Source organism: Podospora pseudopauciseta (assembly GCF_035222475.1).
Source record: "Podospora pseudopauciseta strain CBS 411.78 chromosome 7 map unlocalized CBS411.78m_7, whole genome shotgun sequence".
Lineage (NCBI taxonomy): Eukaryota > Fungi > Ascomycota > Sordariomycetes > Sordariales > Podosporaceae > Podospora > Podospora pseudopauciseta.
In genome coordinates, this window is record NW_026946667.1 from 1764820 (window position 1) to 1792534 (window position 27715).

Genomic DNA, 27715 nt, shown 5'->3' on the forward strand with positions numbered 1-27715 from the left:
TGGGAGGGAAGGGAAAGGTGGTGGTTGGTTGGGAGGGAAAGGAAGGTGGTAGACGGGATGCGCTTGACTTGTGGGAAGACCTCAGACCTGGACGTTTGGCGACTGGGTTTGTGAACAGACGGGATTGGGCTTGAGGGATGGATGCTCTACAGTGTCTGCCTCACTGGATGGGGAATTCGTTGGTCACCTGGGAGAAGAGAGGTCTTAGTTACACAGGGGGTATAAATTCATGGGTTACATTTATGTCGGGTGGTTTGGCGACTTTGTGACTTGTCTCATGAGTGCATGATTGGTGACGGCTTCAAGTCCTTTCCTACCCACCCACCCCAGTTCGCTATTTATCATGTTTCGGATTACATGACTTGTCTGGCTTCATATCGCCTTGGTTTCTTTTGTAAGGATGGGTGTGGTTACTACGTGTCATGTCCGAAACACTTATTCCCCTTTCCTTTTCGTCTGAATATCGAGTGGTGACTTGCCAACTGCCTGGCTGGTGATATTTTGTGGTTATGATGAGCCGAGAAAGATGTGAGACATAGGACCTAACTCTGCTGCCAACGTCATCAAAGAACCAGCATCAGTGGTTTAGTGGTAAAATCCATCGTTGCCATCGATGGGCCCCGTGTTCGATTCACGGCTGATGCATATTAACTTCTCTTTTGCATTTTTCGCATTCCTTCTCCACACACTCCGTCACTTTTCTTCTCGCTACTTTTAGTTTTCATTTCAGGCTGTTATGCTTTCTTTCTTGATACCTGCGTCAATGTTCTTCTTCATCTCTGGAATAACTGCAAGATAACCAACCCAATTAAACAATGCCTCAGATACAATGAACACCATGGCGGTAAAATCTGGCATTTTCCTACATGGGTACTCTTCCGTAAATGCCCTCGATAGTACTAGAAATATCCCTCACTACCAGTAAATACTCCTCCAACATCTTCAGGCACTCACTCCCACCCTCTTAGTTATGCAACACCCACAAACAACCCATACACCAAACCACCCCTTCCCTCAAACCAAAACCTACCCCTCCCCTCCCCAATCCACTCCATATCTGCTTCATGCCCCCTCCCCCCCTAAGAAACATAAGCAAAACTACTCCCCTACAAAGCAACCAAAACTCTCTCACAACCTGATTCGTCTGCCTCGCCCCCCTCAGACCAACCACCTTTTTCAAAAACGCCGCCCTCTCAGCCATGCTAACCCTCTCCGCCGCCGCACTTGGAAAACCGCCGCCGTTCCCCCCCTCATCGGTCCTCGTCAGCGCCCCCTCCAGCCAAGCTTGCGCCTGAACCTGCTGAGTAACCAGCTTCTTGAGCGGTTCACTGAGTTTATCCAGCTCTGATCTGGCAGCATTCCCGCCAATATTGTTGATTAACGTTTGCGCCAACAACGGGCCAAAGTAAGACATTGCGTTGGAGACGTGGGAGGCGAGGTCTGGGGAGGGGGGTTTAAGGGTTATAAAGTTGCTCTATGAAAAAAAAAAAAAAAAAGAAGGTTAGTGCAGTTTGGGAGCAAAGGGAGATGGGGGGTTAACATACCCAAAAGTCAGCTGCGGCAGTTTTGGGAAGGGGTTCCTTCCCGTTGAGGACTTTGAGCGTGAACATGAAGAAGAACTCGAGCATCTGCCCCGGTTGGACTTGGAAGAGGACTTCGGGGTATTTGGACAGGACTCTGTCGATGAGGCAGATGCCGTTTTGGGAGATTTCCGTGTCTGCTTCTGGTTCTGGGGCTGTGTCAGCTAGGTGTGATGAAATAGTGAAAAAAAGGGGTGTGGAAGGTTACCTGGGAGCTTCTGAAGCAAGGCAATGACCCATGGCACCAGGCGGACGAGCTGATTCGGCACAATCGCCTTTGGCCCTCTGTATAGCGACCCCACAAAGGAGCAAGCGGTGCTGAGAAGCGTTCCCATCCGAGGCGTCTCAAACGGCTGTTGAACAAAGTAGTTGGTGATGATGTCAGCAGGGAAGACAAATGGGCCTGGTTCCGTCTCTGAGAACCCAGCACGCAGGATGTTGCAGATAATCTCTACAATCTCTCCTGTAGTGCTGAAAACCTGTTGAACACCTATGAGAAGGCTGACAATGTCGGCCTGTAGCGCAGCAAGCTTCTCGCTTGTTCTGGCAACCTGCGATTCGTCTTCCAAATCCACAGGAGACTCCTTGACATCTTGCATGCCTTTCGACATGCTGGCAATGCACCTCATTGACCGAAGTGCAATGTGGAGGGAGATGCCCTCCACAAGTGGAAGAGATGAGGGAATAGGGGGATCAAGACCCCTCAGGACATTTGGGTTTGTCAGGTCCACCAAGCCAGGCTGTGATCTGAGCTGGACGGCGAACTCAAAGTCCTTCTTGAAGATCGTGTAAAGCTCCTCGAATTTCTGCAGCTTCTCATTTTCGTCCGTGATGGACTGGATGATGGAGGCAACGGCAAGCACGATCCTCTCCTCGGCTAGAGCATCAAGCACCTGTCTTCCACGGATGTCCTGGTAGTGTCTGATGAATGTGCCCGCCTCGCCAGTCAAAATGGTACGGCACGAAGAGCAAAGGGTAGAGATCGACCGTGCCGAAGGGCCACCGAGAACAGAGTCCCCCACAGCAGCGAAGAGAAGATTCAGGGCATTCGGCAGGTAGTCTGCATGGCGCTCAAAGTACTCGCAGTACCTCTCGATCAACGACAGCCCCGTCTGGCGGAGGCGCAGTGGTACGGCGGCTTGGCCCTGACCAAGAAGGTCAAAAAATTGAGAAGCAAAGACCTTGCTCAGCTCGGCATCATACTTGCTGTCCTCAGAGATACAATCGGAGAGAGCACCAAGACAGAACGCCGTGGCCTCAAGCTCGGCCCACGACTGTGAGGCGAGCGCTTGAAGGAAGAGGTTGGCGAAGAAAGAAATGAGATCCAGACCTTCGAGGGTGAAAACTGACTGAAGCATATCTGCAACATCCTTTCTGGCGTCACAGAATGCAGCACGCTCAGCAGAGTCCCATTCAGCAAAGATTTCTGTTGAGGGCCACTGGATCTTGCGCCAGCTGTTTGTCACCACCGCCTTAAGGTGCCGTTCAGCATATGGTTTCCAGACAGGTGACTGATCCCCGTCCGAGAAGGTGCAGTCGATCATTGTTTCAATGAAGGTTGACCAGAACTCGAGGGCGGGCACGAAGATGGCGTCATCTCCGACCAAGTACCCGTCAGTGGCAAGAAGCCCACTTAAGCTTTCCAGGAATCTCTGAGACCGCTCATCTGTACCCTCCAGCAAGGCTTGCACCTGGGCATCGCCATAGGCTAGCATCAGTAGTCCAAAAGAAATTCCATCCTCGCGGTGGTTCCCGTGGAGAACTTGCTGATAGTGGTTCGCAGCCCACTGGCTTTCAAAGAAAGAAGAAAGCGCGTCATAGTGCGCTTTGGTGAAGAAACCCGAGTAGTTCTGCAGCACATCACTGAAGAGCTCGGCGGTAGCTTGAAAAAGATGTTCGTTGGTGAAGCATTGCAATGCTGGATCAACCAGTTGTCGGAGTGGTGTCACCAACAGGTCTACATCGGACGACGCTCGTTGGGCGTAAAGGATCCAAGCCTAGGTCTAGTGTTGGCTCCTTCATCTGTCAAGAACATGATGCCGTCGATGTGACTTACCTGGAAGCATGCCAGTGTTTCCTCCTGAGTCTTGAGCCCGACCTCGTCAATAGGTGGAGCAAAGCCGCGGGCGAGGAGACAAGTGGCGTCCTGGCCGTTTTTGGCGAGTCTTTGGTGGACTTCTGCACTGTACTATCGTAAGTCATCATCACATTTCGTAGATCGAAGGAACTTACTATTTGATCGAGTTCATGTCGGTCTTGCCGACTTCCTCCACCAACGACGTGACAAACCAAATAGCCACCTTGAGCTTCTGGCTATCCAGATTACCCACGAGGATATCTGTCGACAAGGCATCATCTAGATTCTCCACGGGCACGCCTCTGCCGAGATCCAGGCAATAGATAAAATGACGAACGCAGGCGGGCCACACGTGGGAGAAAAGTACAAAGTAGGTAATGAGCGCCGAACACAGCTTCTTGGTAACGAAGGGAGCCGCCCTGTCGCTCAGCGACTGGATGGTCCAGCTGATGATGTTCTCAAGAAGAAGCTTGGCATCGTCTTCATTCAGACCAGCGCTACATACATGGTTAGTGTTCAGGTCTTGCTGGTGGCGAGGAGGGCCGCACTGGAGCTATGTACCTATCTCGGTTGAGTTTGACAATCAGGGTTAGCGCGGCGTAAAACCTGATGTTGTCTTCTGGGTGAGCAATGAGACTCTCGGCAAGCTGCCACCCTTCCGGTGACCTCTGAAGTCGCTGAAGAACCTCTTGTATTCTGGAGATGGTTTCAGGGGGGTTTGGCTGATAGAGCGCTCGGATCAACTGTGGGTTGGGTGTTAACACATGATTTCTTTTTCGTTTGCGAGCAGCCACACAGCTGGCGGCAGAAGACATCACTTACTGCTTCCACCTCGGCGAGGCTTGTTGGTAATGGTAACGGATCCATAGCCGTGTTGGATAAGTTTAGTTTTAAAGTTGGTTTCTGATGTTGCAGTTGTGTGTCGTCTGGTCTGAAAAAGATGAAGTGCTGTTAGAGGTCGGGTGTCAAGAGAAGTGGTTCTGATTGGTTGACCTTTTTCCTAGCAGACAAGCTCGGTCCTTCCCTTGTTAGTGAACCTTGCTGATGTTATGGATAGTTATTTGTTCTGTGTGGCAGAATGGACACCTAAAATCAGGAGAACTGTCTTTGGGAAATTCTTTCTGCTTACCTATTATATGGGCTGAATGTTATTCGGTCGTGGCTGCCTTGTTGGACATTTCAGTGATGCTAGGCAACTCTTACTCTCTAGTGGGGTTCCCCTTATCGGGTTTGATATCAGCAATATGTCTCTATTGAAGAGTGCTTGTATATTCAACAGGGTTGCTAGTTTGGTCATTCCCTTCAGCTGGAGATCGAGGACACACCTCAAGTTCCGACCACACTCTTATTGCCTGTCGTTGCTGCACCCCATACACACCACTCACAAGTGTCACCCTCAGGTTCCCGTGCGGGTGAGACCATGCATCATGTGGATAACCGTACGGCAAGCCAGTTGACGGTACTGGTGGAGGCCAGTCCTTTCAACAGAATGCCACGTGAGGTTTCCCAGAGCTCCCAATCTATCGCAATGGTTACCTCCAGGAGCATCAGAAACTTGCCGCGAAATGCCGTCTTCAATTACATGGGAGATGCTGCCCGGGTTCCCCCTTCCCAATATGGCGGCGGGGCCAGCGCCTTGCAGAGGAGCGGGCAGCATAGGGTGGGGCTCGATGCACTGAATGCGGGCAACCTCACCCACTCAAAGGACCCCTCATCAGCTCCCACCAAGCTAGCACTTAACTTGGGAATCTGAGAAGCCCACGACAACGCAACTCAACCAACCAACCATCTTCAAGAAGCCGGTCTTTGAGAACAATTCAAGGCTTGCTCCGGTTGTGGGACGCTTCTTCTCTTGTTTCGTTATACCCTTCCGTCCCCTGCATTCCGGCCCTTTCTTCGGTGCCGGCCAACACGTTGTGAGTGGTGTGTTTGGTCCGACCAACCCACCTCGCCAATAGATATATAGAGATTACCTGCCTCCTCATGCGCCATATATGGGCCTTTCCTAGCTTAACAGCACTCTCTCTGTTCCAAGCTTCTGCTGCATCCGCTGTACCTAGAACTCGCCAAGCTATCAACACCAGCTCCCCCCTCGCCCTGTTCCGTACTAAGAGACGATTCCGCACCCAAGTCCAACTCCTGAGCAACAGTGCTACTAAGACGACACTTGTTGAAGAGATGGTGACTGTTGATACCACGAGCCGGCTGGCCGCCCTACGGTCCTTGATGAAGGAGCGCAACCTTCATGTCTATGGTAGGTTATACAACCATCTCTCACGCCGCCCTTATCCATCCACCAACGCCAGGAGATGCCTTTCGTCTTATCTCCTCCAACAGCCGCAGCTAACACCTGGTTCTTCCAGTTGTACCATCCGAAGATAGCCATGCCTCCGAGTATATCGCCGACTGCGATGCCCGCCGCACATTTATCTCTGGCTTCTCCGGGTCAGCAGGAACCGCCATCGTGACCCTGGACAAGGCAGCTCTCGCCACAGACGGCCGATACTTCAACCAAGCTTCCAAGCAGCTGGATTCCAACTGGTATTTGCTCAAGACTGGTATGCAGGATGTACCAACCTGGCAGGAATGGGCGACGCAGGAAGCAGAGGGTGGTAAGCTGATTGGTGTCGACCCTCAGCTGATTTCCAGCGCCATTGCCGAGAAGCTCGATGAGGATATCAAAAACGCCGGTGGTGGTGGTCTTGTTGGGATCAAAGAAAACCTGGTAGACCTTGTCTGGGGCTCTGAGCAACCACCTCGCCCCAGCAACAGTGTATTCCTCTTGGGCCAGCAATACGCTGGAAAGGACACGGCAGCGAAGCTTGCCGATCTCCGCAAGGAGCTGGATAAGAAGAAGGCGGCTGGTTTTGTTCTTTCCATGCTTGACGAGATCGCTTGGCTCTTCAACCTCCGCGGCAGCGATATCGCTTACAACCCGGTCTTCTTTTCGTACGCGATTGTGACGCAGGCCTCGGCTACACTTTACATTGACGAAGCGAAATTGACCGACGAGTGCAAGACCTATCTTGAACGAAACAAGGTTACCATTAAGCCCTATGGTGCTCTGTTTGAGGACAGCGAGGAGCTTGCTCGCCGAGCAGAGGCCGATTCCAAGGACGCCAAGCCCAGGAAGTATCTCATTTCGAGTAAGGGGTCATGGGCTCTGAAGCTGGCATTGGGAGGTAACAAGTTTGTCGATGAAGTCCGGAGTCCAGTTGGTGATGCCAAGGCTGTCAAGAATGATGTTGAATTGAATGGCATGAGAAACTGCCACATTCGCGACGGCGCTGCTCTGACAGAGTTTTTTGCCTGGTTGGAAGACCAACTTGTGAACCAGAAGGCTCAGCTGGATGAGGTGGATGCGGCCGACAAGCTGGAGCAGATCAGGTCAAAGCACAAGGACTTTGTTGGACTTTCCTTTGATACTATTTCCTCGACAGGGGCGAAGTGAGTACTTCTTTTTGTGAGAGACGGGATGCGGTGGTTGCTGACGAGGTATTAGTGCTGCTGTCATTCACTACAAGCCAGAGAAGGGTGCCTGCAAGATCATTGATCCCAATGCCATCTACCTCTGCGATTCCGGGGCTCAGTACCTGGACGGCACCACAGACACCACCAGAACGCTTCATTTTGGAACGCCAACCGCCAAGGAAAAGAAGGCCTACACCTTGGTTCTCAAGGGCAACATCGCCTTGGATTCGGTAGTCTTCCCCAAGGGAACTAGTGGTTTCGCCATCGATGTCATGGCCCGTCAATTTCTTTGGGTGAGTCTAAGGATGTGTGTATGCAAAGTGGTACCCGCTGACAGATGATTAGAAATATGGCCTCGACTATCGCCATGGTACAGGCCACGGTGTAGGCTCGTTCCTAAACGTGCACGAGGGGCCCATCGGCATCGGTACAAGGAAACAGTATATCGACGTTGCCCTGGCCGCTGGCAATGTGCTCTCGATCGAACCAGGCTACTACGAAGATGAAGCATTCGGTATCCGCATTGAAAACCTCGCCATTGTGAAGGAGGTCAAGACGGAGCATTCGTTTGGCGACAAGCCATACCTCGGATTCGAGCATGTCACCATGGTTCCGTACGCCCGCAATCTCATTGATGAGACCCTTCTCACACCGGATGAAAAGGATTGGCTGAACCGGGCCAACAAAAAGATTCTCGAGAAAACGCTTGGATACTTTGAGAATGATCCTCTGACAAAGGCCTGGTTGTTGCGGGAGACGCAGCCTTTTTGATTGCCTTGTTGTCATGGTGGGGAAGAATTTTGATTTTTTTTTCTGGTCGGGATTGTCTAGAACGTATACCCCTAACGGACTTTTTCAGAATTAAAAGGACATGAAGGCCGACATGGCAAAGGCAATGGCAAAGGAGAGCTTGAAGGCAGTGTGTTGGTTGAGGGCGGCTAGGATGCGGGAACCCTGGAAACGCTCACGGAGGCGGAGGTACTTGACCAGGTCGAGTCCGGAGCGAGAGGCGACCTGGTGGAAGGTGTTAGCAAGAATGATGAAAGTGTGCGAGGCACGGAGACGTGTCTACATCAGCGATGAAGTATTATCACTAGTTTTGGTGATGAGAAATAGCAATAAATTAAGTATTAGTCGCCTTACTTACTTGGATGGTGAGCATGCCTATTCCTGCCAGGAGGACGAGAGTTTTGGAGAAGACCGAGACTAGGAGGCCGACGGCGAAGCCTGTGATGGGGTGCGTGTTAGGATGATTGTATATGACGATGTGAGAGGAGGGATTCAAAATCATACCTGAGAGACTACCGCCAGAAAGCTGTTTGATGATTTCTGGGTTTAGCCGGTCTTTTCTCTCGGGACGGGTGGTTGAGAAGGATTTGTTAGACGAGGGGATGGCATCCATGCGCATTGGTCTTTGGTTGTGGATTGCGAGGAGAGAGGTTGTGAGGCCGAGGCTGAGGGCTGGGCGGAGGGTGCGGTTGAGGAGGAGACGGGTGGCCATTTTGGTTGTTGAGGGAGATACTGTAGATGGTGAGAGTTTGGTGAGAATGGTGAGCATTATGATCCGGATCGGACATAAAAGGGGTGAGTGAGGGTAGGTAATGTACATGCAAGTGGTGAGCTGTGGTTGGTTGGTGAGTGAGGTGAAGCTGGGGGTTGCGGTGTGTACATAGGGGAGCCGTGACGTAATTGGTGGTCGTTGACAGGGGCAGGGGAGCTTGGACCAACGCGGGGGGAGGCGAGCGCCAAGAGGGGTGTGGGGAACGCGTTCTTTGGCTTTTTGTTGTCTGTGCAAAGACGCGTTTTGTGGTTTTAAACCTTTTGGGACGAAGAGAAGGTCGCAACTTTCTTCCCAGGGTTGATACCGGGTAGCAAAACTATCTTGATCGCGCAATCAGAATTCTACACACACAGGACGAATTATCATCAATATCAGATAACAGACAAATAATCGCCGCGCAATAACCACCCACCAAAGCAGAAAAAGTTCACGATGCCTCGCCCCAAGCGCGATCGCGCAACAACGCGCACCCGCCCAATGGCCACGGCTGCGACGGGGAATTCCTCCTCGCCACCGCCTATTCCTGTGTTGCCCAAGCCCGCGCAGGCCGAGCGAGCCGGGACTGAACTCCCAAGCGATATCTACGACGTGAGCGATGCCGAAAAAGAGCGGCGGAAACTCCGTGCCTCGGCCAAAAAGACCATCGCCGCCGAACAACAGCACACCCTCGAGCTTGAACCAGACCAAGTCCGCGCGTTGGAAAGCTCGAGAAAACAACGCGATGATGCCTTAGCCAGGTTGCGGGATGTGACCTCTGCGTCTAAGGAAGGGTCAGAGTTGGATGTGACGCTGGGGAGTCTGGATGATGATAGTAGTTTGGGGCTGGGGGATGAGTCGACTGAAGTTGAGGGGGTGTCAAGGGCGACGGATACCTCGACTTTTAACATTGCGGGGTTTAAGAGGAGGCCGAGGCAGAGTAGTGTTCAGGGCAGGGGGGAGAGCGGGTTGATTAGGCCGAGTAGTAGGGGCCAGGGGACGCCGAGTATTAGTACGACCATTAGCTTTGGGAGGTTCAAGAGAAGGCAGAGGGAGCCGAGTATACTTGGGACAGGGAGGAAGGAGAGGAGGGTCAGAAGTGTTTCGCGGGGGAGCCAGGCGGGGAGGAATAGAGAGGTGCTTGGGAGGGAGGATGAGGGGGAGGTTTCGCCCGTTGATGGGGGGAAGAGGAGGAGTACGAGGGGACGGTCGAGGGGGGTGGAGAGTGTGGATGGGTCGCCGGTTGCGGCTGGGTCAAGAAAGAGGAAGAGTTTGGAGAGCCATGAGGATGGGAGGGAGAAGAGGTTGGCGGTGGAGGGGGGCGATATGGAGATGGGGAGTGGAGATGAGCCGGATTTGGACTTTGATATTGATGCTGAGTTGGAACCGAGAGTTGAGTCGCCTGCGAGGGAACAACAAGATGGGGATGTTCACCAGTCTATCGAACTTCACGAGCAGCCGTCGATTTCCTCGCCTCTGTCTACGCCACCCCGGCAGCTTTCCGCCCCACCACAGTTGAGCGAGGACAATGATCCGGATATGGCCCCTCCATTGTCGAGCAGCCCAGCCTCTGAGGCTGGTAGTCCAGTCGCATGGCCTTCACTGGATGCGCTCGCGCAGAGAAAATACAACACGCGAACTGTGCCGTCCAAGACCCCAGAGCTGGAAGACGACGGCATGGGATCGAGTATCTCCTCCCCTCCCTCCCTCACACACTCGCCAAACTACCGTGCGAAATCCAAACCGCCAGTCGTCAAGAAAAAGGCTCCACCACCACCCAAGAGCTCAGCCGATCTCGCGTCTCTCCTTCCCCGAAGAAAGACCTCGAGCAAGAATAAGAACCGCAAGGGCTCCCACAGTACCGATCCGTTCGATATCGACGACGGGGAAGCCTCAGAGGAGGAGGAAGCTCCGCCGCCCACGAGGAGGGCAGCCAAGAAGGCCCTTTCCAAGACTGCGTCAACAGCCAATAAGGGCAAGCAAAAAGAGTCTGCTGTGGCTGCTGATCCCAAGGGGAAGAAGAAGAAGCGCGTTACCAGGACCTATGGCTCCAAGGCTCACGAACAGGAGAAGGAGAATGATGGTGATGCTGACGGTGACCGAGAAGGCGATAGTATCGTTGTCGGTAGCGGCAGCAATGAGCCAGAGGACGAGGAAGAGGAGGAGCTCCCAGATGCGGAGACGACGGTGATGCTGAAGGAGAGATTGGGTGAGGAGCTGCAGAAGGCGGTGAAGAAGTTTAAGGAGGTGGACCAGTGGGAGCTGTCGTTTGAGGAGGTGGAGGGGAGCAGTAGTCCGATGAGGGATGCTCGTTGATTTTTCATCATTTAAACGAGCGGTTGGAATGGGAAAGGCAATACTGTCGGGTTTGTGCTGGGATGAAATGGGATGGGACGATTTGATACTTTTGTTTTCGCACTACATAGCTGGATGAACACGGAATGGGGGGGCGGGAATAGCGGTTGCTTGACTACAACTCGGGTACTTATGGGGGTCTATTAGTCGTTAATATCACTACTTTGCCTCGACGACCGCATTAGCTTGGAGTTTTCTTCGGGGATTACATACCAGATTAGCTGCACATAGCTGGATACACAAATTATACACATCACCCAACTTGTTACTTCTCAAGTGAGCAAGATATGTGCTAGGCAAATATTCATTCATAAATCATTTCTCAATTGGCATCTTTCCCCCCTTCCATCACCTACCTTCCTGTGTCTGCCCCGTCTCCCCCTCGAGACAAACACTCTCAACCTCATGCTCCACCACGGGGAGCAAATGCGCAATCTGGTTTGCATCCCTGAACGCAATGGTGATTTGATCAGGCATTAGACCCTCCATGTATAATTTCTATCTTCCGTCAGCAAAACCCCCTTGTCATTCCCACCAGATCAGCAAACTCACCTTCTTCACCTCCCCAAACTCCCCCTCCCGAGCCGTATACTCCCTGACAACCCTCTCCTCCCCAAAATCAACATAAACCCTCGTATCCCTCACCCTAACCAAAACATTATCCAACCTCAGAAAAAACCTGCAGAGCACCAACATCCTCTGCTCCATCACCCTGACTTTAACAGTCAAGACGCTGACCCCGTTATCATCCAGCTCGCTCTCGTAGAGCACAACCTCATCGGCGAACAATATCGGGTCTCGTCTCTGTAACAGCTCGACTGGTATCCTCGCCTTGTCATCCCTTTGCAACTTTTGCCCTCCCAAACCGGGGGTTTCGGTTCCGCGGTAGGAGGTGGTGTAACTCCAATCGAAGGGCTTGACCACCTCTTTGATTCCAGCAGAGGTTTTCTCTCGTGTGGCTGACCAGGCGGTGGCGTAGTGGACTTTGAGGAGGCCGGTGGAGCCAGTTTTGTCTACTAGGTCCAGGGCTGGTTCGGGGGTGAAGGTGAGGGTGTAGGCGGTGGGGATGTGGTGGAGGGTGAGGTGGTTGTCGCCGAAGATCATTTCGGGGATGGGGATGCCGAGGCGGGATTGGAGGAGGTCGATGGGGGTGGATTTGAGGATGGGGGCTTTGAGTGTTGTGATGGTGAAGGGGGGGTGGGTGAAGGTGCGGGGTGGGGGTTGGACTGGGGAGGGGGGGCGGGGGATGCTGGAGGGGGGAGGGAGGAAGCTGGTTGATGGGAAGGTGGTTGGTGTTGTTGAGGGGTGAGTGGTGGTAGAGGAGGAGGATGGTGGTGGTGGGGGGTCCATTGTTGAGTATCCGGAGGGGTTGAGGTAGAAGCGGTTTCGGTGGTTGGAGTCGGCTGTGTTTGTTTGTTTCGTGGGTGTTTGTTTCGTGGATTTGACTTGTAATTCGAAGTTCGTCTTGAGGTGATCGGGCTTGTGGTCGAATGGGCAAAATATGTAGTTTGGAGAGGTGAGGTTGCAGATGCAGTTCAGGAACCCAAAGTCTTGGTGGGGCAGTTATCCGCGGGGCAGAGCCGTTGCAGATTGCGGAGAAAGTCAATGCCGCTCCCAAAACGATTGTCATCTATTAGCTACCTAGCTAAGGTAGTTCACTTCAAAATAGTTTTAAAGTAGCCGATTTTCATATTGAAGATACTCATTTTCAGGGAGGGTATTCTTGCATGGTCTGTTCTATGCGACATACCCACTCATACTTTAAGAGATAAATCCGAGATGCTCTAGATATCCTGCGGACAGACGACTTCCAAGGCATCTCGATCTCAATGGAGTTAGATTCCAAAAGAACCGGGCTCCTGCCATTGAAACCAAGCCGAAGCGCCGTCCTCCTGCCAACCTCAAACCAGGTTAGGGTTATTGGTGTGCTGGCCCAACCATAAAGTGGGGCGGCTGTCAAGACCCGGTTGCCTAGCAACCCGCTGCGCCCAAACTGCCCAAATTGACCCCCATTAAAGCTGGCCCCGACATCCTGGATCTCTGTCCATGCGACAACCGGCCGGACACGCAACAGACTGCGACTGCGACTGCAACCACATACCTACACCTTCACGCCTGGTGTTGGTATCTTTTGCTCTTCTTCTCTTCCTTCCCGCTACACATTTTGTTTTTCTCTTCTTGGTCTCTGTTGACATTGACTGTCACACATTGCAAAATGGCCTCGAGAACATTGGAGTCCCGCTTCGAGCGGATGTCTGTCAAGGACGAAAACGACCCGTTTGAGACCATTGGGACGACAACGACATCGACATATCAGAAGGCAAAGGTGCGCTTGATATGGACATGATTTTTGTGGCATCAATTCTAACAAAACATAGACCGTCACCGCCTCCTCTGCCTCACAACTCTCCCATAGCAGCAGCCGGCCCAACCTTTTCAAAGTCGCCCTCCAGCCCCAAAACGCCAACACGGTAACAGCCACCGTCACTCTCCCCTCCCAGGCCGCCCAGCGCAAGCAACCCACGACCAGCGCTTCCACCGCCATCCCCAACAAGCAGCGGGAAAAGGACACCACCACCAACAACAACAACAACGAAATCCCCTCCCCAACCAAACACAAATCCACCACCTCTCTATCCTCCCGCCAGTCAGACGAACTCGTCCTCACCAATGACGGCCGCTCCTCCTCGTTTTCCACCTCCTCCTACGTCGACGCCCCTCTAATACCAAAACAATTCCACCTCGGCATGTTTGAAATCGGCCGTCCCCTCGGAAAAGGTAAATTCGGCCGCGTCTACCTCGCCCGCGAGAGAACATCCTCCTTCATCTGCGCTCTGAAGGTTCTTTACAAATCCGAACTGCAACACGGCACCGGCGTGGAAAAACAAGTCCGCCGCGAAATCGAGATCCAGTCCAACCTCCGACACCCAAACATCCTCAAGCTCTACGGCCATTTTCACGACAGCAAGCGAATTTTTTTGATATTGGAATTCGCCGGCAAGGGCGAGCTGTACAAGCACCTACAGAAGGAAAGTCGGTTCCCCGAGTGGAAAGCGGCGCAGTATATCGCGCAAATGGCGTCTGCGCTGAGGTATCTGCACAGGAAGCATGTGATTCATAGGGATATCAAACCCGAGAACATCCTGATGGGCATTCACGGGGAGATTAAGATTTCTGACTTTGGGTGGTCAGTGCACGCGCCGAATAATAGGCGGAAGACGCTTTGCGGGACGTTGGATTATTTACCGCCCGAGATGATCAAGTCGGGCAGTAAGGATAATTGGTATAATGAAAAGGTGGATTTGTGGAGCTTGGGGGTGTTGACGTATGAGTTTTTGGTGGGGGAGGCGCCGTTTGAGGACACGCCGATTATGACGCAGAAGAGGATCGCGAGGGCGGATATGACGATTCCTGAGTGGGTTAGTAAGGAGGCGAGGGATTTGATTAAGAAGGTGAGTTTTTTTTTGCTCTCTCATGTTTTGAGTATGGGAGACTGACAGATGGTAATGTAGCTGCTCGTGCTGGATCCGGAAAAGCGGTTGCCGTTGGAGGAGGTGCAGAATCATCCTTGGATTATCAAGCATTGCGTCAAGGGGGAGAGGGCGTCGAATCGGGAGAAGTTGAGCTTTGGGAAGTCTTGATCATTCGCAGACTTGGGGTTGGGGTGTGTCAAAGTTGTTGGTTTGTTTATTTTCAAAAGTGATGGGGTATTTTACATGACATGACGGTCAAAGTACAAGTATATGGGCGTTGAGGATTGGGGGGGGGGGAGGAGGAGGGACATCAAACGGCAAAGGGAAGGGGGGTTTTGTCCTCTTGATTCACTGGTTAAACAATTGCATAGCGTAGCGGGGGAGTTGTGTGTTTAATTCTAATTCTTTTTTTTTTATTACAATTTCTTTTCTACATTTACGAGATGTTTTACCTGTAGATTTCTTCAAACGGTCTCTTGTCGTTGAAACAAGAGTCCCAGACTTGGTTGACGACTTTGGTGGCTTGGACGTCGTCTTTACACGTTGGTCTGTTCATGACGGATTGGATGGCTCGCATCCGGACGCAGTTTTGGAATTGTTGGGTGAGGGTCCAGTTTCCTCGGGTTATGGTTTCTCGCGTCCAGCGGCATTCGCCGCTGAGCATGGAGGCTCTGATCTGTTTTTTAGTGTGTCAGTGTCAGTAAGTACCCTAGAGAAGAAGGGGGCAAAACAGCGGGGGAGACGAACCTCTGTACAAGCCGCGTGCTTCAAATCCATACCCCCCATCCAATCCACTTTCCACCTGAGATGATCCCACGCATGCACCATCTCATGCGCCAGTGTGTCCTCCAGATGACTCCTGTCTCTGAACTCATTTGCGCACAGGAGGATTCCGTGATCTGGGCTGAAACCTCCCGTCTGACGGACCACGGTGCCATCTTCGGCTATTCTCCCTGGGCAGCGACGGCAGACGACGTTGTGAGGGCCGAGGTCGCCGTTGAGGGCGGCGGCTTTTTCGCGGAGGTAACGGACGACGGGGGAGTGCTGGAAGAGCCAGTCGCGGTCTGCTTCGCAGCGGGCGCAGTCGCGGGCTTCGTTGGCTTTGTAGCGGTCTTCGCGGTAGTGCTCGATGCCTTCGCGGGTGACGCGGCCGGTGAGGATGCGGAAGTAGTTGAAGTACCAGGCTAGGGAGGGGTCGTAGCCTGTGCGTTTGGGGTCGTTGGTGAGGTAGCCGGGGGGTTGTTGTGGTTGTGATGGGGGGGTGGATGAGGCGGCTGGGTCTGGGGATGTGGTGGTGGTGGTGGGTGGTGATGGTTGTGGTGGTGGTTGGGAGGACATGATGAATTGGGGAATTGAATTTGTGAAGCTGAATAGGTCGAATTGAAATTTCGGTGTGTTGGCGCGTAGAAAAAGGCGAGATATCTTGAAATGTGATCTCGATATCACAAGCTGTTCGAAATGGAAATGCGCCCCTGGTTCTTTGCCCAGGAACTAAGCTGCCAAGGCCTGTTGAGCTGGAGAACCTTGTTCGCCGCTTTCAGTCTCGAGCAGGCGGTGAGACAGAGGGGCAGAATAATTGCTCGGTAACTTTCAAAGGGCGCGGTCAAAAGGCGTCGGTGTGTGGAGTCACCGCCCGAGCTGCCCCTCCTCCCGACATCGGACCAATCATCCAACACCAAACAAACATTTTGACTCTCGAGGATTGCCCAAGCAAAGAAGAGGGAAGGGGAAAAAGGGGTCTCCACTTGGTGTCTGGGATTCCATGCAACCACGGTTGAGCTGCATCTGCCCAGGCGTCCAAAATACGACGGCAACACGCAACGCTCTAGGAAAGGAAAGCTGATCTCTGTTGCCGAGTATAAGTGGTCTTTTTTTTTTTTCCCCTTTATAAAGATAATGGAGGCCGATTCCGAGTCGTGTAAGGACAGCCCTTCTTGAGTTTTCATACTCTCATGCCTCATCTCACCTCTCCACTCTTAGTTCATACCCACTGACTTGTTACCGTTGTCTTATAAACATCCAGCCATGAGGGGTCCTCGTCCACTTGGCGTCGTGATCAAGCTGGGTGAGTGTGTCCGTCTGAGCCAATTATTGGATGTGAATCCTCTGACTAACACCAAACCCTCAACACCAGGAACCAGCTCCATCGTCGACGAGAAGAGCCATGAACCCTTGCTCTCCATCTTGACGTTGATCGTCGAGACAGCAGTCAAACTCAGAAAAGATGGCCACAGAGTCATTATTGTGTCTTCAGGAGCCATCGGTGTTGGTCTCCGGAGAATGGACGTAGAAAAGAGACCAAAGCATCTTTCCAAACTACAGGTTTGTCTTGACTCATCCCCTCTCACAAGAAGGACCCGAGGCTGACATGCCTGTAATATAGGCTCTGGCAGCCATTGGCCAATGCAGGCTCATGAGCCTGTGGGACAGCCTGTTCAACCACCTCAGACAGCCCATCGCCCAGATTCTTCTTACAAGGAATGATATCGCTGATGTGAGTTACCTTGCTGGTTATACCCCCTCCTTGTGTAACATACCACTTACACACCCTCCCCCTTTAGCGATCACGCTACCTCAACGCCCAAAGAACAATCAACGAGCTCCTCGACATGGGCGTCATCCCCATCGTCAACGAAAACGACACCCTCGCCGTCTCCGAGATCAAATTCGGTGACAACGACACCCTCTCCGCCGTCACAGCCGCCATGGTCCACGCCGATTTGTTGTTCCTCATGACAGACGTCGACTGCCTCTACGACAAGAACCCCCGGACGAACCCAGACGCCCAACCAATCGAAGTAGTAGAGGACATCTCCTCCCTCGTAGCAGACGTCTCAACGGCCGGCTCCTCCCTCGGGACGGGGGGAATGTCCACCAAGATCGTCGCTGCCAGACTGGCCACCTCGGCGGGGGTGACAACAGTCATTACCAAATCATCCAACCCGGGGAACATTGTCAACATTGTCAAATACATCCAGTCCTCCCGGTCCCCCGGCTCTCCGTCCAAATCCGGCTCCGACTCGGAGGAGGGCGACACTCCAGAAATCATGTCCTCCTCCACCTCCTCCCTCAAGAAACCAGCCATCCCCCTCCACACCCGCTTCCTTCCCTCCCCTCACCCAGTCAGGGATCGCTACTTCTGGATCCTGCACGGTTTACGCCCCCACGGCACGTTGTTCATCGACACGGGCTGCTACAAGGCCCTTTTGAACAAAGCCGGTCTTTTACCCGTCGGAGTTGTCGACGTGGAGGGGACTTTCCACCAGCAGGAAGCGGTCCGGATCTGTGTCGTGGATAAGAAACACCCTGGGCAGCAACCGCAGGAAGTGGGGAGGTGTCTGACGAATTATTCGAGCGCGGAGGTGAGCAGGATCAAGGGGAAGCACACGAGTGAGATTCCGGGGTTGTTGGGGTACATGGACAGCGAGTATGTCGCGCAGAGGGAGAGCATCAGTTTTTTCAGCGGGTTTCACGGCGGGGGGGTGAGCAGGCCGGTTACGCCGGTGGGGAGTGGGGTTAACCTGGCGGGGATGGTGACGCCCAAGAGGAGGGGGGCGGGGACGCCGGCGCAGGAGGAGAGGAGGTTGGAGGCGGAGGATAAGGAGTTGGAGGAGGAGGGGTTGGTCATGAGGGGGAAGAAGGAGGAGGGGCAGCAGGTTAGGTTTGTGGAGGAGGTCAAGATTGTGGGGGAGGAGGGTAAGTAGATGATGGGCAATATTCCGTTTTTGCTTTTGATATCTTGGCCTTGTTCGTTGGGTTGTGAAGAGCGGATGGATATAGACAAGACAAAGATAGAAGCATCACACACACACATGATTCGGCAACGAAGAAGAGGCTGTTGTCCCTTTTATGCAGATTCGCATATATGCCAAAGACGCCAAAGACGCAAACATGATTTAGTAACAAACGCCAAGACGCCCCCTATTTTATTTACCATACATGTTCCCACTCCCCCACGGGTATCATCTCTCTCTCTCCCCCCAAACCTAACCAGCAAAAAGCGTATCCTCATCCCTCAAATACTCGCCGCAATCCGCCTGCCTAAAGCACACCACCCCCGTTGGGTCCAACCTCCTCGCCTCGGTCGTGCTCCGCGCCGTGACGCCAAACCCGAGCGGGATATCCGCCATGCTGTACACCACGCACCCCTGATGCTCAGGGCAATCCTCGCTCCACCTCCCGACGTGGGCCTTGACGACGTTTGATCCGTAAAGGAAGGGTTGGGCACCGTTCTCCTTGATCCAGATCTTGTGACGGGCGCCCTGGGAAAGGATGGGGAGGGCGGTGATGTGGAGGCGGAATTTACCCGTCTTTGTGAGCTTTCCCAGGCAGGTGCCGAGGGAGAGGAGGGCGTCGCGGGAGATGGAGGTGGCGAGGTTGGCGATGGAGAGCTTGACGTAGTAGACGCGGGAGTGGTTGAGCCGGAAGACGTAGCGGTCGCCGTCTTCGAGGGGGGCGATGAGGGATTTTAGGTCGGACATGTAGTTTGCCAGCTATCAATCACAGTCCATGTCAGTGAATTGTCCCGGGAGGATGATGGGGAAGGGAAAGTACCTTGTCGAGGACCGTCTTCATTTCTTCGTCTGTTAGGGCGCGCATTTTGGCGGTGGGTGTATTATTTAATTAAGAAGGTGTCGCTGAGTTGATGAGATGTTGGGGGAGGTGCGACAGGCGCTGGAAACGGGAATTGGTTTGTTTGGGGGTGTTGCGTTTTCCTGGTGTTGATGATGATGATGGATGGCTGCTGCTTATCGCAAAGCTTCAACTGAAAAAAAATCAGGAGCCAGAGGATGCCAATCGCCTGCGTGGGGTCCACAGTGTGGGGGAGAGACCCGCTTTTAGCCGCTGCGCTGGGCAGAGGAGGCTTGGCGTTAACCTCACTTCATCATTTTGCTGGTGATTTGTTGATGATTCACTTTGAATGGCGACAGAAGAGAGGTGAGTGGCAGATAAAAAGAATTTTGGATCGTTAAGACCACCGTGGTTAGCCTCCATCTTAATCCACGGTTGTTTCCAGGGAAAATCATCATGACCCTCGAGGAAAGCACGTCGATATATTGACTTGGGCGGTTGGTGGCATAGACTTCACTTTGGCAGGACTCATGGCAGGCATCAAGAATGATCATCACTAATCCCATGACACTTCAAATCATCACAGAACACTGATGCACGATATTATTCATTGGGCAACCACCCAATGTATTTCTGCCGACTACCTAACTCGACTTATTCAGGCACAACTCTGTCAACTCCCGCTCGAAATAGCACCACGCAAATATGCTATCTACTATCACTGAGAGATACCCCTAACTGATGACCATGATTTTCATGACTGCTTAGAGAGCATAGCCCAGCACAGCAACGACCATGACAATGCAGTACCAAACCTGAGCACCACGGCCGCCACCATTGTTGGCAGAGCCGGACGAGGGGTAGACCGAAGTCGAGGGGACAGAGTAGGTGAAGGTGCTGTTCCCGTTACCGTGTCCAAGAGAGGGGAGAATGGTGCCAATTGTGCCCGCAGTGCCGCTGACTGTGACAGTGGCGACAGTGACGGTCGTGCTCACATAGACAGTCGAGTTGGCCGACAGAGACACGGTGTCTGTCAGAGTCTTGGTGGCAGTATTGGTGCTCGAGATTGTGTTGACAGTGCTGGGCTGCTCGGGAATGGAGGAAATGGAGCCGATAAACGGAACGTAACCATGATCAGAGGTTGTGGTGGTCTCGACGTCGGTGCTCGTAGAGTCCGTGGCGGTCTCGGTGATTGTGCCGGTGGAAGTGACGGTCTCTGTGACGGTGCCGACCATGTTATCGCCACTGGACAGAGAGCCAGACAAGGGAGGGCCGGCGGTCTGCATGGGGTCATCGCTGTTGAGGGTAGTGACGGTCACAGTGACGGTGACGGACCCGCCAGTGCAGCTCGACTCGGTGGAGCTGAAAGGAGAAGATGGTCAACATTGTAATAAATTTATGGCCACAAAAAGCAATGGCTGCGACCTACGAGATTGCAGTGACTACGGGAACACTGATGGAAGAGGTAGTGCAGAGAGTGCCGGCTTGGACCTCATCACCGCGGGCGACGATGCCATTGCTACCAGCAACTGCGACTGATGTTAGCTATCGAAGGTCGAAGAAAAGATTCAATTTTAAGACCATCACCTACCAACAGGGATAGCACAGAGAGCCAAACCGATCATCGATTTGAGGATGGAGGCACGGTGGCCGATGGTTTTGAGGGTGGTGAAAATCATGACGAATATCTCAAGATGGGATAACGAGTGACTGTTTGTGGTGGTTGCAGTTAGTAATGGTGAATGACCAAGTAGATGGGTGACAGGATGGTTGGGTAAAGGTGAGAGTCGCAGGGCAGAAGGAAAACAACGAACTGTTTTGAGGAGAGCCGCGTGCTGCTGAGTTTAGGTGGGGTTTGGGTGAGGTGGTGCGAGTGGAAGCAGGGTGCAGAAGGAGGGGAGGGGATTATATGGGCAGATGAGGTCGGCAGAATGCTTTGCTGGGCGGGACAGAGCCGCTCCCAGCGAGCTACAGCAGTCGCCCCAACGATGCGGTGGGCGGGATAGAAGACAATAGCATCATACATACCGGATTCTTGACTATTCAAGAACGATGCTGGACAGGATTGTCGGAACAAGAATGCTAGTCACGGAGGCGAAAGAGTGGTTGTGGTGAAATGCCGAGTGGTGAAGAGTTGAAGTTATTGTGGTGAGGGGAGAGGGAAAGGCGGAAATGGATGCTACGACGACAGCAAAATAAACCGGGCAGAGGTCGAAAACAGGGAACCGGTGAATGTCAGCTGGGTCACAGCCACTCAGGGAGCAAGTCAATGGGCAATTTTGTCAACCTGGGATGGAATTAGGGTCGTGGGACCTGATTGGTCAAATAAGGAAAGAGCAAAATAGGGCTATCATCTGAGCTCCAACACCACACGGCCATCACAAAGAGCCGCCATAGACAGGCATGGACAGGTAGGTAGCTCTCGTTGCCCAGGGTCTCGGAAGCCTTCAGACGCTTGGTCACGGAGAAAGACTCCAAGCAGTCGATTCTGAGCTCAACCACACCATTGCCTTGCCGGTCTTGACCTATCTGCCCTCAATTAGTACTGTAAGTTCTATTGAATCAAAGAGAATGGCTACCATGTAAGTGTCATTCACCTGAGGTTTTCTGTTACCTACCCAACCTCTGCAAACGGTGGTGCTGAAACAGAGGTATTTTTAACACAGTAACACAAGAGTTGAAATTCTAAAGCATGTTGTCTTGTCTACAAGGTCCTGATCAAGCGCAGCTTGAAATTGTTGCTAGAACTCAAGGTGACTGGAAGGAGGAAGTCTGTATGCGCAGAAATTCTTCCTTTAGGAACACCCCCTTTTAGCCCCTGATATGCCAAGACCTGAATGGAGCCTCATTCTCAAAACGGCACTCCTCGAGTTTGACGCATAACGTAGACTTCATGAAGAAAATAGAGTGATATCATCTCAGTCACAATGAAGTTGCCCATCGCACCTTCTCATCGGATGTCATCAGCCATTCACTCAGGTTTCGGGTACCTGAGGCAGCAGCGCCAAGACCCACAGGAATTGTTCAACAAAGGAAGTCACGTCCTGATCTCGCCATGCCCACAGTCCATGTACATGTTCAATGTGGTAATAGAGGAGAATGAAGAGAGTCTTTTGTGGAATCCACGATGACTGCATACGAGCTACCAATGATGATGTTGATATGGGCCGTTGGGAACGAGATATGATACCAGGAGAGTTCATGATTTGACGATAAACTTTATGCCGCATTCCCGCCACGACTGCTAGGCTGTACTAGGTAGTAGCTCAGGCTGGCATTGAGATTAGGAGGCTAAATGTTGGTTGTATGGTACGTTGTGTGAAAGAGAACTGGAGCTTCCCGCTCGGAGCATAATTATGCCAAGAAATTTTGGCAGCCCCCACGATTTGATGCACACTAAATGTTACGCGCCTGGCATCGCGTACCACAGACCTCAACCACCTTGTCCCTACCCATAATCTCACCGACGAAAACACCATCCCCTACGACGTATGACCCACAACCCACGACGGCACGATCAGCAATAGCGACACTATTCTCATTGGGACTCTGGAGACGACGCCGCTGCGATCCCTCGGCCGTCTCGGTCGAAACAAACCGCGAACCATCTCCAATCGCCAATCGCGAACAGCACTCGATAATTTGCGGTAACACACGCGCGCGTGCTCTGTTTTGCCGTCCCCGCTTCAGAACGTCGGTCGGCCGTCAACAGCACTCCAATCCATCAACACACAGAATCCATCAACACACAGAATCCATCGACCCAGCCGAGTAGTCGGAACTTATCGCGCATCATGGCGCCTCGCCGGAGCGCTGCGGAAGAGGTGGAAGAGGAGGAATCCGAGACCGAGCTCGTCGCGCTGCATTTCAACGAGTCGCTGACATGGCGTCCTGGCAAGCCAATTCCCCTCGACAAGCTGCTCAAGCATCTCAACACCCTGTCCAAAGAGCTGGAGGAGCTCGACCAAGAAGTCGTCGACCCAAACTCGTTGACAAAGGTTGCAAAGGAGGTCGCATCACATCAAATACTGAGCCACAAGGACAAGGGTGTACGAGCATATGCCGCTTGCTGTGTTGTTGATATCCTTAGACTATGCGCACCCGATGCGCCTTTTACCCCCACCCAGATGAAGGTATGGGCTGCTGTCTCGGTGGTGTATTTACTGCTGCTAATCTGAAGCTAGGACATTTTTAACGTTACCGTCACATCTATCATTCCAGCCTTGTTCGACCCTTCGAATCCATACAACACACAGCACAAATATGTCCTTAGATCTCTCACCGAAATCAAGAGTGTAGTGCTTTTGCTTGATGTGGACGGCAGCGACAGTCTCCTCCTCGCGCTCTTTTCCAATATATTCGACGGTGTATCAGGGGTCAAGTCAGCTTCGGGAGAGCAAGTGGCAAAGGATGTCGAGTTTAGCATGGCCGAAATGCTCGGGGTGCTGATAGATGAGGCCGCCACTCTTCCAGCAAAGGTCGTGGATATCATCATGGCCCAGTTTCTAAGAGCAGCTGGCCCCGGGGCGGGTAGGAGGAGGCGCGACCATGTGCAAATCGACGACAATCAAGCGACACTCTTGGCCAAGGATGAGCCCGAGGCTTACCAAATAGCCAAGAACTTGTGCCAGACATTCCCCGACAAAATGGCGAGGTTCGTCAGCCAGTATTTCAGTGACGTTATTGTTGACGCTACTTCGTTTGCCGCTAGGCCCGGCGGACATAAGGGAGCTGATGACGAGGATGGCGACGAGGGCCCATCGGGACCCTCTGAATCGGATCTGAAGGAATTGAGCAAGGCACACGATTTGATTCGGGAGTTATGGAAAGCGGCACCTCAGGTTCTCCAAAATGTTGTTCCTCAGGTCGATGCCGAATTATCAGCCGACAATGTGCATTTACGCCAACTGGCAACGGAGACATTGGGAGACATGATATCGGGAATTGGTGCTGCAGGGCCACCACCGCCGCCGGTTCTGGATCCTGCTGCCTACCCACCACTCAGCATGGACGCCGAGGAGAATGTTGAAGTTCAGGGACTGAACACTTTCACCAAGCCACTCTCTGCCATGTCCTTCCCGCAAACACACAGTTTGGTTTTCCACAATTTCCTCAGCAGGAAAAACGACAAAGCCTCAGCCATCAGAGCTGCCTGGACGACGGCAGTAGGATATATTTTGTCAACGTCTGCCGGTGGCATCGGGCTCAGTCGTGAAGACGAGGCTACCCTGATCCAAGGCCTTGGAGAGAAGCTCTCAGACAGCGATGAGAAGGTCAGACTGGCAGCTGTTAAGGCGATCGAGTCATTTGGCTTCCGCGATGTTATTCTCAAGCTGGGGCCCAACGGGGGCGTGTCCAGAGAGGGATCCATTCTGTCAACTCTGGCCGACCGTTGTCGTGACCGAAGACCGGCTGTGAGGGTGGCTGCCATGTCCTTGTTGGGAAAACTTTGGGCCGTTGGAACTGGGGAAGTGCTTGCTGGAAATGAGGCCGTGACTGCAGCGCTCGACGGTGTTCCAAGCCGCATCTACAATGCATTTTATGCCAATGATGCCGAGGTCAATGCCCTGCTGGACCGCGTCATCTTTGAGTGCCTGATCCCTCTGAACTACCCGCCAGCAAAGAAGACCTCCAAGTCTGCGAATGGAAGCTCACAATCACAGGCTGCTGCCGCCGCCGCCGCCGCCGCGGATGCTGATGCTATCAGAGCAGAGAGGATATTGCTTCTTGTGCGATCTCTCGACCCAATGGCCAAGAAAGCCTTCTTCGCCTTGCAAGCGAGGCAGCCACAGTTCGCCCAGATCCTCGAGACATACATCAAGCAATGCGAGCTGTTCAACGGGGGTGTCATGGATGACAACGCGGACAAGAAACAGGCCAACCTTCACAAGACGGTCCGGTATATCGCGCAGTTCTTGCCAAACTCCCCACAGAGCGTTCAAGATCTGCTGAAATTTGCCAAGGCCAACGATCGGCGGAATCGTGGGCTTGTCAGATACATCATCGGGCAGGAGCATGATTTCAAGACAGTCCACAACGCTCTCAAGGAACTCATCAAGCGGATTCAGGGTGGGAAGGACTCCACAATTCACGAGACACTGCTTCCCATCCTCTACCGATCTGGCCGCTTCATCTTCAACCGCAGCCACTTGGCCACCATCATGGACTACTCCAAGTCTAACAAGGATGGCTTGGGCAGCGCTGCACATGAGGTTTTGAACGAAATCTCACAACGCAACCCTGATCTTTTCAAGACCCACATCGGCCAGCTCTGCAAGGATCTGGTAGATCAGGCGCCTACCGAGAACCGGGAGAACGACCCGTCTGTTGCAGAAACGTTGAAGGCTTGTTCGACATATGCCAGAAAGTATCCAAAGGATGTTCCTATGGACCGGGACTTTGTCCACAGTTTGGTCAGCTTCGCCTTGTATGGCCAACCGCCAAAGGTGGCCAAGCATGCCGTGAATATCCTGCTGTCGAAACAGGACAGCAAGAGCACTGTGTATGCTCAGGATCTTCTTCAGCGCATTTTCAAGGACTGGACGTATGGTTCCAAGCACTTTCTCAACAAGCTCTCGGCCGTGAGCCAGCTCGAGCTCCTTGCCCCGAAGGTTGCCCAGGACGCAGAGGATAAGATCCTCGAAATGATCCAGAAGATCCTTCTCGAGGTGCGAACGGAGGCCGGCGACAAGGACCCAGAGTGGGTGGACGATGCTGAGTTAGAGGAGGAGTGCCAAGCCAAGTGTCTGGCGCTCAAGTCTCTGGCAAACAAGCTGAGGAGCATGGAAGCCGATGAGGCAAAGGAAAACGGAGCCAAGATCTGGAAGATGCTTATTTCGCTGGTTCACAACAAGGGTGAGATGACCAAAACCAAAAACACACCAAAGCATCACAAATCCCGGCTGCGGCTGCTTGCTGCTCAGCTTATCCTCAAGCTCTGCATTCAGAAGCATTTCGACGAGTTGCTCACCCCTGAAGACTTCAACACGCTGGCCTTGACCACACAGGACGCTGCTCAGGAGGTCCGTCACGGCTTCGTGAGGAAACTGCAGAAGTATCTTGCCGATGACAGGCTGCGGACCCGGTTTTATACCATGATCTTCTCGATGGCCTTTGAGCCCAACGCGGAGTTCAAGTTGAGGACCGAGACTTGGGTTCGGTCAAGAGCGCGGCATTATGAGGGCACACACCAGCATGTGCTCGAGGCTGTTCTCCCCCGTCTCTTCTCGCTCCTTGCGCATCATCCAGACTATAGCTCTGATCCGGATGAGCTGGTTGATCACGCGAGGTATATTCTCTTTTACGTCAGCTTGGTAGCCACTGAGTCCAATTTGGGGTTGCTGTCCAAGTATGCGGAGCGTGCGAAGCAAACACAGGATGCGCTTAATCCGAAGAGCACCGGCCATCGGGTCTTGTGTGACTTGACTCAAGTAATCATTCGCAAATGGCAGGAGAAGAAGAACTGGACGTTTAATGCCTGGCCTGACAAGGTTGGGCTGCCGAAGGGGCTGTATGGTCCTCTCAAGTCGCACACAGAGGCGCAGGAGATTTCGGAGAAGGTGCTGGTGCCAGATGAGATTGATGAGAAGTTGGATGATTTGCTTAGGGCGATGGATCGCAAGAAGGTATGTTTGTTTGTCTCTACTCTACTGGCACGGGTGCTAATAATAAATCAGAAGCGCAAATCAACCACTGATGGCAGCGCTGAATCCCGTCCAGCAGCCAAGAAATCCCGAGTCCAACCCAAAGAGCCCAGGATCAAAGAAGCACGGAAAATTGCCACGCCCAAACCCAAGAAGCCCTCCAAGCCGAAAAAGGCACCATCCTCCCCCAAGAGATCGGCAATTTCAGATGCCAATAGGCGTCGCTCGGGAAGGTCAATGGCAAAGGGCAATCAGTCCTACATGGAGCGGGACTCGTCAGAAGATGATGAGGAAATGCTGGATGGGGTGGCGGAGTGGGCATATGAGAATGGCGAGGAGGATAAGGAGGCAGGGTCGGATGAGGAAGTAGAGACCGGGAATGAAGGGGAGAAGGGGGATGATGAGAACAGCAGTGAACTTTCTGAACCTGAGGAAGTGGAAGAGGATGAGGAAGAGGGCGATGTGGAAATGACGGATGAGAAGACAGCCGAAGAAGAGATGGAAGAAGAGCAGGAGGTTGAGGCAGATGATGAAAAGGAAGAGGAGGCAGAGGTGGAGGTTGAAGAAGAGGAGGAAGAAGCACCACCGCTGGCAAAGGCTAATGGAAGGAAGGGGAGGTCAGCTGCTGCTGCTACAAAAGAAAAGGAAAAGACGAAACCAGCTGCGAAGGAAAAGGCGCCGGCTGCGGCAAAGAAGCAGACTACATTGCCGACGAGGACGTCTGGAAGGGCGACGAGGGGGAGGGCTGCTGCTGCTTAGGGAGGTGCGGTACGGGTAGGGTAATCTTAGGAAGGGGGGTAGCGGCGTGAATGGTCAAGCTTGTTTTGTTCTCTGTTCTTATATATTGTCTGCTACCTATCTTTGAGAGAGGAAAGAGGGAACCTTTTATTTTTCGCTTTCTTAGCTGGATTCAGGGTTAGTTAGGTTCATTCTGTAGGGAGGGGGAAAAGGGGGGAGTATTCTTATGTGTATATATGGTAGGTGGGAATGATTATTTTGCTCATGGA

General features: G+C 52.8%; 11 protein-coding genes and 1 non-coding gene across 12 annotated transcripts; 6 read left to right on the forward strand and 6 right to left on the reverse strand.

The window, feature by feature from the left end:
• Positions 1-574: 574 nt before the first annotated feature.
• QC763_0107450 lies at positions 575-645 on the forward strand. The gene has a single exon. It is a non-coding gene; the product is annotated as a tRNA-Gly (tRNA).
• Positions 646-1098: 453 nt separating this feature from the next.
• PDR6 (member of the karyopherin-beta) lies at positions 1099-5174 on the reverse strand (the record flags this gene model as incomplete). The annotated part of the gene is given in 10 exon segments (XM_062915836.1): positions 1099-1106; positions 1111-1474; positions 1545-1729; positions 1789-3577; positions 3637-3763; positions 3813-4154; positions 4219-4400; positions 4480-4588; positions 4651-4676; positions 4787-5174. Coding segments are annotated over 8 exon segments (3042 nt in total). The 5' UTR covers positions 4525-4588; positions 4651-4676; positions 4787-5174.
• Positions 4371-8184, forward strand: QC763_708470 (uncharacterized protein). The gene is made up of 4 exons (XM_062915837.1): positions 4371-5911; positions 6021-7104; positions 7160-7421; positions 7474-8184. The coding sequence occupies exons 1-4, from the start codon at positions 5641-5643 to the stop codon at positions 7897-7899; spliced, it is 2043 nt and encodes a 680-aa protein (XP_062761837.1). The 5' UTR covers positions 4371-5640; the 3' UTR covers positions 7900-8184.
• On the reverse strand, positions 7959-8742 carry QC763_708475 (uncharacterized protein). The gene is made up of 3 exons (XM_062915838.1): positions 8422-8742; positions 8272-8355; positions 7959-8142 (listed from the first exon to the last, which is right to left on the reverse strand). The coding sequence occupies exons 1-3, from the start codon at positions 8735-8737 to the stop codon at positions 8093-8095; spliced, it is 450 nt and encodes a 149-aa protein (XP_062761838.1). The 5' UTR covers positions 8738-8742; the 3' UTR covers positions 7959-8092.
• A 379-nt stretch (positions 8743-9121) lies between these two features.
• On the forward strand, positions 9122-10981 carry QC763_708480 (uncharacterized protein; the record flags this gene model as incomplete). Its single annotated transcript, XM_062915839.1, has 1 exon — positions 9122-10981. One exon carries the CDS (start codon positions 9122-9124, stop codon positions 10979-10981), a length of 1860 nt encoding a protein of 619 aa, XP_062761839.1.
• Positions 9718-12603, reverse strand: TIP41 (Tap42 interacting protein). The gene is made up of 2 exons (XM_062915840.1): positions 11573-12603; positions 9718-11518 (listed from the first exon to the last, which is right to left on the reverse strand). The coding sequence occupies exons 1-2, from the start codon at positions 12368-12370 to the stop codon at positions 11369-11371; spliced, it is 948 nt and encodes a 315-aa protein (XP_062761840.1). The 5' UTR covers positions 12371-12603; the 3' UTR covers positions 9718-11368.
• IPL1 (spindle assembly checkpoint kinase) lies at positions 12285-14777 on the forward strand. Its single transcript, XM_062915841.1, has 3 exons — positions 12285-13346; positions 13399-14472; positions 14533-14777. Exons 1-3 carry the CDS (start codon positions 13236-13238, stop codon positions 14659-14661), a joined length of 1314 nt encoding a protein of 437 aa, XP_062761841.1. The 5' UTR covers positions 12285-13235; the 3' UTR covers positions 14662-14777.
• Positions 14778-14809: 32 nt separating this feature from the next.
• On the reverse strand, positions 14810-16230 carry ATP23 (Mitochondrial inner membrane protease atp23). Its single transcript, XM_062915842.1, has 2 exons — positions 15241-16230; positions 14810-15169 (listed from the first exon to the last, which is right to left on the reverse strand). Exons 1-2 carry the CDS (start codon positions 15829-15831, stop codon positions 14942-14944), a joined length of 819 nt encoding a protein of 272 aa, XP_062761842.1. The 5' UTR covers positions 15832-16230; the 3' UTR covers positions 14810-14941.
• On the forward strand, positions 16161-18197 carry PRO1 (Glutamate 5-kinase; the record flags this gene model as incomplete). The annotated part of the gene is made up of 5 exons (XM_062915843.1): positions 16161-16411; positions 16517-16558; positions 16628-16815; positions 16877-16987; positions 17055-18197. Exons 1-5 carry the CDS (start codon positions 16390-16392, stop codon positions 18195-18197), a joined length of 1506 nt encoding a protein of 501 aa, XP_062761843.1. The 5' UTR covers positions 16161-16389.
• Positions 18198-18371: 174 nt separating this feature from the next.
• On the reverse strand, positions 18372-19493 carry NIP7 (ribosome biosynthesis protein nip7). The gene is made up of 2 exons (XM_062915844.1): positions 19048-19493; positions 18372-18986 (listed from the first exon to the last, which is right to left on the reverse strand). Exons 1-2 carry the CDS (start codon positions 19090-19092, stop codon positions 18480-18482), a joined length of 552 nt encoding a protein of 183 aa, XP_062761844.1. The 5' UTR covers positions 19093-19493; the 3' UTR covers positions 18372-18479.
• Positions 19494-19606: 113 nt separating this feature from the next.
• QC763_708540 (uncharacterized protein) lies at positions 19607-21357 on the reverse strand. The gene is made up of 4 exons (XM_062915845.1): positions 21094-21357; positions 20657-20775; positions 20495-20594; positions 19607-20427 (listed from the first exon to the last, which is right to left on the reverse strand). Exons 2-4 carry the CDS (start codon positions 20742-20744, stop codon positions 19830-19832), a joined length of 786 nt encoding a protein of 261 aa, XP_062761845.1. The 5' UTR covers positions 20745-20775; positions 21094-21357; the 3' UTR covers positions 19607-19829.
• Positions 21358-22859: 1502 nt separating this feature from the next.
• On the forward strand, positions 22860-27467 carry PDS5 (Sister chromatid cohesion protein pds5; the record flags this gene model as incomplete). The annotated part of the gene is made up of 3 exons (XM_062915846.1): positions 22860-23198; positions 23250-26690; positions 26742-27467. 3 exons carry the CDS (start codon positions 22860-22862, stop codon positions 27465-27467), a joined length of 4506 nt encoding a protein of 1501 aa, XP_062761846.1.
• Between the last annotated feature and the right edge of the window lie 248 nt (positions 27468-27715).

What these genes read in the sequence shown, in the direction of transcription:
- QC763_708540 (XM_062915845.1), bottom strand. Translation starts at nt 20,744, where the DNA reads ATGATTTTCACCACCCTCAAAACCATCGGCCACCGTGCCTCCATCCTC. An exon ending in TCTCTGTGCTATCCCTGTTG is followed by an intron (nt 20,595 to 20,656) that starts GTAGGTGATGGT and finishes CATCAGTCGCAG; the next exon opens with TTGCTGGTAGCAATGGCATC. An exon ending in CCCGTAGTCACTGCAATCTC is followed by an intron (nt 20,428 to 20,494) that starts GTAGGTCGCAGC and finishes TTCTCCTTTCAG; the next exon opens with CTCCACCGAGTCGAGCTGCA.
- QC763_708475 (XM_062915838.1), bottom strand. Translation starts at nt 8,737, where the DNA reads ATGTACATTACCTACCCTCACTCACCCCTTTTATGTCCGATCCGGATC. An exon ending in TTCTGGCGGTAGTCTCTCAG is followed by an intron (nt 8,356 to 8,421) that starts GTATGATTTTGA and finishes ACCCCATCACAG; the next exon opens with GCTTCGCCGTCGGCCTCCTA. An exon ending in CATGCTCACCATCCAAGTAA is followed by an intron (nt 8,143 to 8,271) that starts GTAAGGCGACTA and finishes ACCTTCCACCAG; the next exon opens with GTCGCCTCTCGCTCCGGACT.
- IPL1 (XM_062915841.1), top strand. Translation starts at nt 13,236, where the DNA reads ATGGCCTCGAGAACATTGGAGTCCCGCTTCGAGCGGATGTCTGTCAAG. An exon ending in CGACATATCAGAAGGCAAAG is followed by an intron (nt 13,347 to 13,398) that starts GTGCGCTTGATA and finishes AACAAAACATAG; the next exon opens with ACCGTCACCGCCTCCTCTGC. An exon ending in CGAGGGATTTGATTAAGAAG is followed by an intron (nt 14,473 to 14,532) that starts GTGAGTTTTTTT and finishes ATGGTAATGTAG; the next exon opens with CTGCTCGTGCTGGATCCGGA.
- ATP23 (XM_062915842.1), bottom strand. Translation starts at nt 15,831, where the DNA reads ATGTCCTCCCAACCACCACCACAACCATCACCACCCACCACCACCACC. An exon ending in AGCACGCGGCTTGTACAGAG is followed by an intron (nt 15,170 to 15,240) that starts GTTCGTCTCCCC and finishes ACTAAAAAACAG; the next exon opens with ATCAGAGCCTCCATGCTCAG.
- QC763_708470 (XM_062915837.1), top strand. Translation starts at nt 5,641, where the DNA reads ATGCGCCATATATGGGCCTTTCCTAGCTTAACAGCACTCTCTCTGTTC. An exon ending in GCGCAACCTTCATGTCTATG is followed by an intron (nt 5,912 to 6,020) that starts GTAGGTTATACA and finishes TGGTTCTTCCAG; the next exon opens with TTGTACCATCCGAAGATAGC. An exon ending in ATTTCCTCGACAGGGGCGAA is followed by an intron (nt 7,105 to 7,159) that starts GTGAGTACTTCT and finishes ACGAGGTATTAG; the next exon opens with TGCTGCTGTCATTCACTACA.
- NIP7 (XM_062915844.1), bottom strand. Translation starts at nt 19,092, where the DNA reads ATGCGCGCCCTAACAGACGAAGAAATGAAGACGGTCCTCGACAAG. An exon ending in TGAAGACGGTCCTCGACAAG is followed by an intron (nt 18,987 to 19,047) that starts GTACTTTCCCTT and finishes TGTGATTGATAG; the next exon opens with CTGGCAAACTACATGTCCGA.
- TIP41 (XM_062915840.1), bottom strand. Translation starts at nt 12,370, where the DNA reads ATGGACCCCCCACCACCACCATCCTCCTCCTCTACCACCACTCACCCC. An exon ending in AGTTTGGGGAGGTGAAGAAG is followed by an intron (nt 11,519 to 11,572) that starts GTGAGTTTGCTG and finishes GACGGAAGATAG; the next exon opens with AAATTATACATGGAGGGTCT.